The 12489-nt window shown below is 40.1% G+C and overlaps 1 protein-coding gene across 6 annotated transcripts in view; it reads left to right on the forward strand.

Annotated features, from left to right (window-relative positions):
* Nucleotides 1-11153, forward strand: part of BRD9 (bromodomain containing 9) — an 87398-nt gene extending 76245 nt beyond the window's left edge. For 5 of the 6 annotated variants that reach the window (XM_088150189.1, XM_088150191.1, XM_088150193.1 and 2 more), the window contains exons 15-17: nucleotides 1914-2016; nucleotides 4183-4350; nucleotides 10322-11153. In XM_088150189.1, the coding sequence (XP_088006315.1) occupies nucleotides 1914-2016; nucleotides 4183-4350; nucleotides 10322-10419 (369 nt within the window). In that variant the 3' untranslated portion in view covers nucleotides 10420-11153. The remainder of the gene's footprint in view (nucleotides 1-1913; nucleotides 2017-4182; nucleotides 4351-10321) is intronic. The other variant, XR_015797759.1, reaches the window with a different exon arrangement.
* The last annotated feature ends 1336 nt before the right edge of the window (nucleotides 11154-12489 follow it).

The following is a 12489-nucleotide window of genomic DNA, read 5'->3' on the forward strand; positions in this document are numbered from 1 at the left end:
AAGAACCATGCAGACCTCCTCTGTTCTGCCCTTCACTCAGCCCTGCGTGCCTTAGAGCTAGGAGGAGGTCCTGGATCAGGCCCATCCTCTTCTGCTGCATCCAGCTGCTCCACATACTCTGCAGCCACATGTGTTCCAGATGTCATAACCCCTTTTTCCTAAGGGTTGATAAGGAGAGTGCCATCTAACATCATGGGAGAGGGTATTCCATAAGATTAGAGAAGCCACAGAAAAGTCCTGATTCTGCAGCCTTGCAACCTGGAGGTAGGGTTACCAAAGAATACTCTCCCAAGTACAGTACACAGGACAGGCAGACTATGGTCAGAGAAGAGGGTTCCGCAGATACTGAGGGCCTAAGCCGTATAGAGCTTTGTAGGTAATGACAAGCACTTTGAAATTTACCTGGAAACTAAAACAGCTTTTGCAGTATAGATGTTATTCTACTGAAATGATCCTGGTTAGTCAACAACCAGGCAGCTTTATTTTGGACCACTTGTAATTTTGGAACAGTCTTCTAAGGCAACACCATGTAGAACACATTATAGTAATGCAGCTACAAGGTGATGAAGGTATTGCCAAAGCATATCATTCCAGGATCAACCATATCTAGTGTACTAGCCTAACCCAGTCAGAGGCTATCCTGATCATAGCCCCTATCTACTGCTCTACTGCTGAATCTAGAATTTCCAGATCATGTGACTGATCTTTCTAGGGTTGTATAACCCCATTTTAAGCCACAGCTGGAACCAACCTGAATCCAAATGGTTTCTGGATAAGTGGTCAATCTTTCTTGCTGGGATTTAATTTGAACCTCTTTCCTCCATCCAGTCCTTTACAGCATCCATATATCAGGTAAGGATCTCCACAGCATCTCCTGCTAAGTCAGTACAGCTGGGTATTACCAGCCTATTGATGACATCTCACTCCAAGTCTTACCCAGTGGTTTCATGTAGATGGTAAATAGAATGTTAAATAGTTGTTATAACCACTATTCAGATATAATATTCCAATATTTCAGAAATGACTTTAAATTAACTAATAGATGAGTGTCTATACCTTAAGTGCCTGTCAATACACTGCATATACTAATTAGTTTGTGAGATGGTACAACAACATGCTGGCTCACAAGGTAGTCCCTGAATTAGAAATCTTAGCTTGCACATAATAGTTCAAACAGGTTTGGGGTAAAACTGGGCTTTGATTTTGGCATACTGCCCAAAATGTGCCCAAATTAATCAGTATCATGTCATTCATATCAACAGGGAATGTTACATGTGACAGGGTCCAACTAATTTCTGTGTCTATTTAAAAGCATCATGTGGAGGCCTTGATTGACCAAAGCAAAGATGGGTGGTGGTAATCAATATGTATGGGCCCATCTGGTGATATCTGTGGCATCCAAGATGAAAGTAAGAGAAATACAGTAGATCTGAATGAAAGTAGTTTGATCTTGTGAAGTTGATGACTATATGCCAGAAGTGAACATTTAGGTTTAATTATGAATCAACAAAAAGGCAAAAATGTATGTTAGAAAGTATGAATTGGTGTAATTTAGACTGTACACATGAAAGTAAGTTGATCCATGTAGCTTTTTCTTAGGAGTTGGGTTGAACAAACTTAGATTACAAAATGATTCTGCAAACATAAAGTCTGTTCCTGAATAAGAAAGTTGTAAATAGCACTTCACTGAATCTTTAACCCTAGACATGCAAATAAAGAATAATTGCACATTTGCATAATACGTACTTTTGCACATTTGGCTGCATATGGAAGAATCATTAAACATTTGTGTTATTGTAAGTTTACTTACATTTTACTAAAAAAATGAATTTATAGCAGCTTTAAGCAGAGCAATTGATTATTATAGCTAATTAGTCCATTGCATAGGTATCACTTTCCTCTTTTTTTTCCAGATTGGAGAAGCCATTGGAGATAATAGTAGTTCTGTTTTGGACTTTCTATCTATGAAAACATATTCAGATATGTCACTTGATATATCCATGTTGAGTTCATTAGGTAGGTGTTCTTATACAGGAGTTCAGCACTGAAGATATAATCCAGTAGTGTATATATTATCTGTTCCATTAGTCCAGGGGTTCTCAAAGTACGACCCGCGGGCCGGATTTGGCCCGCCAGGGTCATTTATCCAGACCACCCGTCTGATTGGCCACCGCTGCTGTCTGTCAGAAGCGGAAGTGTCGGGGCTGTGTCGCGAGCTGCAGGCGATGCACGAGAAGGGAGATCGCAGAGCCGGACTATTCTACATGACAGGTATGCCGGGTCCGGCGGCTCTCCTCTCCTCAAACTATAGTCCGGCCCCCCAACATTCTGAGGGACTGTGAACTGGCCCCCTGTTTAAAAAGTTTGAGGACCCCTGCATTAGTCCATTGAACTGCTTGGGAATTGCTGGGGTTTTGACATAAAAGTTAATAAGCTGTTTTTTGTTCTAAAGATCTGTACACATATGCGTACACACACACACACACACACACACACACACACATAATGTATGCTTTGTCCATTCTAACACCATACTATGAAAATCATGGGCTCTGGACAGCAGCAGCTGTGGGGGGGGGCAGAATGAGAAAAGCAGTGTTGTAGTGTCATAACACAAGCTCTGCCCCTTTTATATATGCATCATAACGTTGTATGCCCATATGAAAAGTGTGGAGCATTCTAACAAAAGCAGCAAGCTTCTACAGATGCCCATGGCTCTAGGCTGGTTGTCAGTTATCTAACCCAGTCCTCATCTATTCCTCTTAAGTTGCTAATTCAAACAGCCTATGGCATACTTTCCATCTCTAAGTGCTAATATATGCTTATTCAATTTATTCCATCTAAACTGCTGGGAAGAATGCTCACCTCCTAAAAGCTCCCTTGCTCAGAAAAGAATGAGTAAATCAAGTCATAAGATAGGAAGACCTATCAGGGAGAATCTTGCATTTGCAGCAGTCACACAATCTAGTATCTTACAGGATTTCATCTGGAAGCATCAAAACCTTGTGTGAAATTATGAGGTTTGAAACATTTTAACTTTTTAAAAAAATATTTATTTAATTTAGGGTTCTACTTAGACCATCTGCAGAAGGTCACACATATCATAGTGATCACAGGCACTAAGTTGCTGACTCCTGGTTTTATGTAGTCCTCAAAAGACTCTGATGGTGATGTACTGCTTCATATAAGGAAGAGCGTGGGAACTGATATATTAGAGACATCATAGAGTGATTGATATGTTGACAGTGATGCGGTGATTACTAGAAGTCAGCATGCATTTATAAATACAAGTTTTGCTAAAACAATTCCATTTCATTTTTTATGGGGTAATTTCTTTAACAGAGTATGGAATATAATATATCTTGATTTCATTTAGATATTTGATAAATACATTCTGACAAAGCAGTTTAGCTAAATGAGTAGATTTGTGCTGTGATAATTAAGTGGATCATAACTGTCTGGAAAATTGCACTCAAATTGCATATAAATCAAGAAAAGTATAGAGTGGGATGCCATTGGGCTTGATCTTAGGTCCAGTACTATTCAACATTTTTAATAATGAGCTGGTGAAAGAGGCAGAGAATACTTACTAGATCTGTGGCTGACACAAAATCATGTTAGATAGGAAATATTGCAGAAGACAGAAATAGAATTCAAAATAATTATGGTGGGCTCTTTGTTGGATTCAAGCAGAGGCTGACAACCATTTCAGAGAAGCATTTATCTCAATTCCTAGATTTAGAAATAGGCTGAATTTGATGGCTTAACATTCCACAGAGTACCTTTTTCTTTTTTCCTTGTGACTGAGCATGCTTAAAAACAAAGTACTGGATTGCAGTTAACCTGCCACTTTTACTTGTTAAGACTGCCTGTGTAGGGCCAAAGCATTCTTAGAAATAAAGATGGTGTTTCCCTTTGCATTTTTCTGTTTAAAATAATAATAATTTAATTTAAAACAAAACAAAACAGGAAGAATACGAAATTAGGTGAGCACCCAGGGAAGTATCCATTAACCTTTTGGATACCCCATTCTTACGATTTATTCAGCATATGTTGGTTTTATCTACCTTTACTGTAAGACAAGATTGATGGAAGAATGGAGTAACAAATCTCTGATTGTTAACTTCTTAAACCAGTCATCCCAAACCCATTTTGTATTCAATAATCTAATGTTGTTGACAGGTAAAGTAAAGAAAGAGTTTGATCATGATGACAATCATTTACACTTGGATGAAACAACTAAATTATTACAGGACCTTCATGAGGTACAGACGGACAGAATAGGATCCAGGCCTTCTTCTAACCTCAGTTCCCTCTCTAATGCTTCTGAAAGGGATCAACATCATCTAGGTAAATCTGTTTAACAGTATGATTACCAAAATCTTTTTATTTCCATTAAAAGTTGTGTGATTATGAAGGTATTGAGTATATTCATGTTGTGTAAATAACTGGTTTCTTTGGGTTTCTTTAACATCTAGCATCCAGTAGACTTGTCTTCTCCTCCCCTTCCCTCCATCTTGCCCATTTCATAGATGGATTTCAATTGTAAACTAGAAATCTTTTAAAAGCCAGAATGTAAATACTAAGTTGTAAATAAGTAAATACAGATCGAGAAATTTGACCAAATTGATTTCAGCACTATAATGTATTTTATTTTAAAATATACATTTAGTATTGTTTTATCAAATTAATTGAGATGACTCTGACATACTGTAGTTCCAAAACAGACACTTTAAATCTATAAACATTTAAATAAAATTATTGGCAGTATAGAGAAACACAAAATATGTTATAAAAGTTATATTTCACAGTAGAAGAGTTTATTCATCTCAGAATTTATTATTCTCAGTGAGTTTATTTCATCATTACAGAGCACCACAGAAAAGTTTCTACTCCTACTCATTATTAATCGCTCACTTTTAATAGGAGAAAGTAAACAGAATTTATAGTTCTTTGCCTTTGGTCATTGAAGACATATCCAGACAGACAGTTTAATGTGTTTTCCTTAGTCCATGTGGCAGCGAAAAGTATGGTTTGTCTACATAACTTCTTACCACTTTGCCTTGGTAAGACAGCAAGTGATACTGTCATAACAATTTACTACAGAGCAAGTTAAGATGCAGTGGGAAAAACATCCATTAGTTGTTGCACTGAATATGGACTATGGAAGAAGGTGACATATGACAGATAAATGGAGTGGTAAATTTAATTATGAGTCAGAACTTTAAACAGAAGGACTGCTCTAATGATCTCAGTATGACCTCCTGTCAGATCTCTCAGAGCATTTGTATGCAAGTTTAAATGGTAGACCAGGACTTCTCCAATCACCTTCCTGTCAGATCCATGTAGAGACAGCATAGCAATCTGCCAGTCAGGGCATTAGACTGTACATGGGTCTGAAGACACTCACCCAAGATTGCTGAAGTAATGGGCCTTTGTTGTTCTGACTAGAGAAGTCCTGGTCTACCACTTTCTGTAGCAATCGTGTCATATCAGACCAGCAACATAAACCAAAATGGCCATGAAGAAAGTTGGAATAAGCGGAGAAGAAGGGACATACAGCAGCTAAAAACTGTCAGTAGGAGCTGGCTAGATCTCAGCCACTGCCATTTCATCATCATAGTTGCCACTGAAAGCTTGTGTCAGGAGAAAATAGAAAATACCAGATCAGAAAAACCCAAAGTTAGTTGGCCTCAGTTGTACGCTGAGGATGAGAGGAAAGCTGTGGTATGTAGGCATATCCTTAAAAATAGTCTTTTTTGAGCCAAAACTAGACTGATGTGTGGATGAACCTTCAGGAATCATGTCATGATAAAACTGCATTGTGAATTAGTTCGCTGCTGTTACATGCACCTAATTTGCTTCTCCCTCAAGTAAACAGATATATAGTCTAGATTACAATACCTTAATAAACTAGGATTATGGTTTATTATGCCAAAACTATTCACCTAATATCTAACCCTGTTTAATGCCAATAATCCTAAATACAAATGTATGTCTGTCCACCTACCGCCTCAATTACAAAGGTAACTCTAGGTGGATTACGTGTTAAGATTAAAACAACCATAGGAATATAATACAGAAAACAATAGTAATACACAGCTATACATTATGGAGGATGACCAACACTAAACAATTATAGCAATCTGTATTAAATTATCAGAGAGTAGGCCACTGCATCCTACCGCAAGGCCTGCTGGAACAAGTAAGTTTTCATAGCTTTATGAAAGCCCTGCAGGGTCTGGGCCAGACAAACCTCAGGGCAGACATAGATGTGGAGAAGGTACCCCTCCTAGGTCCCACAGGAAGGCAGTGCTTTATGCCTGACTTGGAGTTCACCCACTTTGGTTGGGCAGAGATAACAGAAGAAAGATAGTCCTATAGGTAATTGGGTCCTAAGCAATGTGGAGCTCTATAGCTGACAACCCAGAATACCACTGGTAACCAGTGCAGCTCATAGACCAGAAGTGTTACTTGGGCAAAACAAGAAATACCCATAAACGTTCGTGTGGCTGAATTCTAGACCAGTTGTAGCTTCCACGTACTTGGCAAGGGTCGCCTCATGTAGACCACATTGCAGTAATCCAGATGGAAGGTGACCACAGCATGAGTGACTATAAGAACAGCCTCCCATACCAGAAAAGGATGCAGTTGGCACATGAAATGGATTTGTGCAAAGCCCCTCCTGGCTATGGCTGCCATCTGCTTATTAGCAGTAGCCAAGAGTTCAGGAAGATCCCCAACCTGTGTATCAGTTCTACCTAGAGAAATATAATTCTGCTGAGAACTAAAGATAGTAAATTTCTGTGACTGGAAGGTCATTGAAATCAAAGTCACTCAGTCTTACCAATAGAGGCGAATCACTCAGTCTTGCTCAGATTGAGCTTCACCCTGTTCCCATCCAGACCCTTACAGGCTCTAGGCACTGGGACAGGACTTCTGCAGTGTTACATGTCTGGGCCAGGGTTCAGCTAGGTATTATCTGCATACTGATGGTACCTGACCCCATGCCAATGGATGACTTGTCCAGTGGCCTCATGTAGATTTTGAATAGGAGTGGAGAGAGCATTAAGCCATGTGGGGTCCTGTATAGTAAGGGTCTTGGATTAGATCTCTCTTCACCTACCAACACTAAGTGGAATCAGCCCTAGAGGAAGAAGGAAAAACACAGTAATACAACGCCTGCTACTCCCAATTCTCAGAGATCATCCAGAAGGATACTATGATTGATTATATTGAAGCTGCTGAGAAGTCAGGCAGAACCAGTAGGACCACAACACCCATTCCGGTCTCACTGTGCATAAGCAGTCTCAAAGCTGTACCCAGATCTACATGAAAATGACCCGATAAACTACCTTCTCCATCACCATCTCCCAAAAGGACATGATGCAACAGCTTCTTCAGGAGAAGACATACCATTGCTTCCTTTAAGGCAGGTGGGATAGCCCTCTAACTCAAGGATGAATTCACCATTTGAATCCAGCTGTCAGGTCCTCAATAAAAGCAATCCTCATTGAAACCGACACGGGTTCATGGATAAGAAGTTTTATTGAAGAAACAGAAGCACACCGTGATATGGCAAAAAGAAATAGCTGGAACTAAATCCCCCCAGCCAAACCCCAAATTTAAAGCCCTTTCCTTTCCCCCTCCCCCTTGATCATTAGCCCTTTTTGCTCAGGGTGTCGAGGCTCTCCGATTTCCTCCATTGCCAGGTTCTTAATTGCCCTGATGGTTCGGGAAATGGCTTGCCAGCATCGAGCAGTCCTCACTCTAATCTTCTTCCCCACTCCTGCCGGAACGGCAGAACTGCAACGGTTTAAGCATACATGCGAAAGAACAATTGTGAGGATTCTGATATGCCACCCCCCCCCCCCAAAAAGAGAAGCAACTCCGGTCTTCATGGAATGAACCTGGGGAGAGACTAGAGAAAGGAAATAAAACATATACACCATCCCACCCCATTCACTATCTAGGTTTGTTGGGATATTTTTTATAAAAGTCTCTGACTAATTGGGGCGCCTTAACGTCCATTTCATCCACCCACTCGCTCTGCACCACCAGGAAGTGCTTCCACCACACGAGGAATTGCAGCTTCCTCCTCCGTGTCCTGGAGCCCAGAATTTCTTGAACCTCAAAATGCTGCTGTCCATTAATAATTATGGGTTCAGGTTGGTGTTGCGTGGGGTGCCATTTGTGGGATCCCTTGAACAGTTTTAGGAGGCTGAAATGAAAAATTGGATGAATCCTCCTGAGGGACTTCGGCAGTTTTAGTTGGAACGCCACAGGGTTAATGATTTTCTCGATCAGAAAGGGACCAATAAACTTGGGTCCAAGCTTTTTTGAGGGTTGTGCCGTTTTAAGATATTTAGTTGACAGGTACACTAGGTCCCCAACTTTCCATTGTTTTTCAGGGGTGTGCTTGCAATCGGCGTATTTCTTGTAGTCATCCCGGGCATCTTGGAACGCTGTTTTAACAATTGGCCATTGGTCAGTTAATTGATCCACTCATCAAGTGACAACATGTGGGTGACTTCTTGAGGGAAATTTGGGGACAGCTACAAAATCCTGTCCCATGGCAACTTTGAAGAGGGTATGTCCAGTGCTATGATGCACTGCGTTATTGTAGGCAACCTCAGTAAAGGGAAGCACCTGTGCCTAATTGTCCTGTTGATAGTAAATGAAACACTGTAAATACTGTTCCAATACAGCGTTCAGACATTCAGTAGCCCCATCCGTCTGGGGATAGCTAGCGGAACTAAAGGCTTGGCTTGACCCAATTACCCTCCAGAACTTTAATGTGAACTGTGTGCCGCGATCGGAAATTATTCGTGTCAGGACTCCATGTAACTGGTAGATGTGTTGTATGAACAACTTAGCTAGTTTGTTCACTGTGGGTAGGGATACACACGCCATGAAATGGGCTTCTTTTGAAAATAAGTCGGTCACCACCCAAACCACCATGTTTCATTTGCTCTCGGGCAGATCTACAATGAAGTCCATAGTGATCTCCCTCTAGGGCTTTTCTGAGTTCGCTAATGTCTATAAGAGCCCTGCCGGCTTAACGCCTAATCTCTTCGCCATAGCGCAGGTAGGGCACCCAGCTACATACTCGGCAATGTCCCCGTGTATAGAGGGCCACCAGAATTGCCGGTGTAAAAGGTGCAAAGTTTTAACAAAGCCAAAGTGCCCCGCTGTCTTGCTATTGTGGCCCTTCTGCAGTACCAATTTTCTGGCTTCCTCCGGGACATATAATTTGCTGCCCCTCCTCCACACCTTGTTGTGGGTCTCCAAGGTGTCTTTATTCTGTTGGAACCATTTGTTGTTTTGCAACTTGTTGCAAAAATCATTTAAAAAGTCCCATGCTGGGTGTAGCCCCCCTTCCGCCCAGGTTGCCGCCCTCAGCCCGGTGTGGGGTTCGGGTATAACGGCCACAATCACTGTTTCCCTTTGGCTGTCATGCTGCGGTAATCTAGATAGAGTGTCTGCCAAAAAGTTCTTCCCCCTGATATATGCTTTAACGCAAAATTGAAGCAGCTGAAAAACTGCGCCCACCTCATAAGCTTTGACGATAGCTTCCTCGGCGACCGTAGCACTTCTAAATTCTTGTGATGGGTCCATACCTCGACTGGTCAAACCATCGTGAGGATTCTGACACCAGCCATTAGTTACCTCCTGGGAGGCCTTGGCCAAGAAGATACAGGTGGCAGCACTTACATTACTGGCAGCACTTACATTACTGAGACCCTGTCTATTTCCTCAAGATTCACATGCTTAAACTATTCCCAGATAATAGACCCCTCCCCAGTCAGCTCCATAGGACCTGCCCAGTCAGTGTTCAACTCTAAACCAGTCACAGTAACTATGTCCTCACAGAACATAGTGAATATATTCCTCACAGCAGTCCTTAAGAAATTCTTTATGTGACTTGCAATCTAATACTTTTTTTTGTAGACCTCAGAGCTTTCTCTAACTTTCAACAATGAGGCGAACAAAAATCACAATGTTGGAATCTGAAATATATGAAAACTGGAATGTAACATGAATAGTAAGATTTATACAGTTTTTTTAAAAAGCCCACCTGCCATTGCAAAGGACAAGCAATGAAAAATGAAGCCTAGACTGCTATTGCCCAGCTAACTGGAGCCTTCACTGCATTGTTAATTTTGGCAACATTTTTTCTGACCAATTAATACAGATTGGAATTATTAATTTGGATCACATTGATTTTTTAAAAAGTAATAGATATTTGAGAAGTGAAGCTTTCAAAATGTCTTAATTAATAATGATTTAAAATTATTTTTTCCTTCCATATTTTATACAGGAAGCCCGTCTCACTTAAGTATAGGAGAACAGCAAGACATGGTCCATGACCCCTATGAATTTCTTCAGTCTCCAGAACCTACAAATGTCAATAATTAATTTCACATATATTGTATATATTAACTATGAAACATTTCATAGACTCCCACCAAACAGTAGGCATTTCAACTCTTTCTTTCCTCCCCAACTCCCAAATAAGAATTACTGCTTAGTTATGTTTATACATTTTACTTGGATAAAATACATCATGGTATTTGTTCCATCCCAAACAATATTTTAGGAATATGTACAATAATCTGGAGTTACAAATTATGTATTTAAGAAAACCTGTTTATAAAAATGGCTAACCAGCTGTTTATCATGCTGTTGATTGCTACACATACTTAATGTACAACTGTGGCTATATAGAAAGTTCTCTAAGATAAATTTATTTCATTTGTGATACAATTTTCAGAAATAGGGTGGTTTCATATTTTCCCTTCTATCAGTTTTTCATTGCCAAGATGGTTTGATGAAAAGAAAGTTGTTGACTCTTCATTTAGAATGAAAAACAAAGTACTCTTGAGAACTTTTTAAAATTAAGTTGAAATTTGATATCGTATGATTTTAAACATTATGTACAAACCAGTCCCTTCTATCAGTTTTTCATTGCCAAGATGGTCTGATGAAAAGAAAGTTGTTGACTCTTCATTTAGAATGAAAAACAAAGTACTCTTGAGAACTTTTTAAAATTAAGTTTGAAATTTGATATCGTATGATTTTAAACATTATGTACAAACCAGAATAATACATTCATTAACAATATTGTAAATATTAATAAAAATGTACTTGTGTTCTGGTGTTCCCAGTTCATAATTTGTCAGCTTGAATTAACTTAAACTTTGATTTTCTATGTATGAATCAGTTTGCAGTTTTAAGATACCTTGCAGCAGGGGTCTCAAACATGTGGCCCAATGGCTGCATGTGGCCTGCTGAATTCTTTTGTGCAGCCCACATTAACTCACCCATCAGGCACTGCTGTCTCAGTTTCTCTGCCCATCTTTGCCTCTGAAGGCCCCTGCTTTCCACTACCATCCTGCTTTGCTACCTTTCTACTTTGTTCCTTTATTCATTGACTTGCCTCTTCCCCCACTGTTTGTTCATGTTTGTGGATTGGGACAGGTTTTTTTGCAAGACTGAGCTCATGTGCAGCTGTGACAGCACTGGTGCCAAAGAGTACATGATGATGCTGGGTGTTGGAGGGGTATGGTAACCACATTGGGAGCCAGAGGGGTACATGACAGCACTGGAGCACAGAACAACATACAGTAGTGGCTGAGGTATGCAACAATATATAGGTTAGCCAGAGAAGATCAAAGTGCTTCATTTTTGCTTGCTGCAAGAACCCATGACAATGCATTTTACTGTTTTATAGTAACAAATTTCTGCTTTTATTAACCATCAGTAGTGTCAATTTAATGTTAATAATTACTAATTATAAATTATTTATTATTTGATAATGCATTTTAATCTTTGTCGCATTTTTCATGTTTATAAATGTGGCCTTAAATCAGTGCATTTTATGTAAGATTGTCCCCATATTCATTTTGTTCAAGATCCCTGCCTTAGAGTACAGGTAGTCCTTGCTTACCGACGGTAATTGGGACCGGGTACTCTGTCACTAAGTGACACAGTTGTAAGGTGCAATGTCAAATGGCCATGCTAACTTATGACAGCAGTTCCAGCAGTCTCAGTTGCCGTTGTTAGGCAAATCCTATGTGGTTGCAGCATTTCACAGTCACATGATCGCCATTTGCAACCTCCTACCGGCTTCCTCGTTGATTTTGCTTGTTGGAACCTGGCAGTGAAGGTTGCAAATGGCAATCATGTGATCATTGGGATGATGCAACATTATTGGAAACTGGTTGCTGAGTGTCTGAATTGCGATGACATGACCTCAGGGATGCTGTGACAGCTGCAACTATGAGGACTGGTTGTAAGTACCCCTCATTCAATGCCAGTAACTTCAAACAGTCACTGAACGAGTGGACGTTAAACATGGAATACCTGTATGAAATTCTCATTCATGCAGTAAATCTTCAGGACACCTGTATTTACTTACTAACAGTGTTGGAATTATTTCCTGCTTTTTCTAACTTTGAGACTTACAGTGAGACTGGCAAAAGGCTC

Source organism: Python bivittatus, unplaced genomic scaffold, assembly GCF_059951505.1.
Source record: "Python bivittatus isolate LINGU-HERP-01145 unplaced genomic scaffold, Pbiv_v1 ctg000610_np1212, whole genome shotgun sequence".
Taxonomy (NCBI): domain Eukaryota; kingdom Metazoa; phylum Chordata; class Lepidosauria; order Squamata; family Pythonidae; genus Python; species Python bivittatus.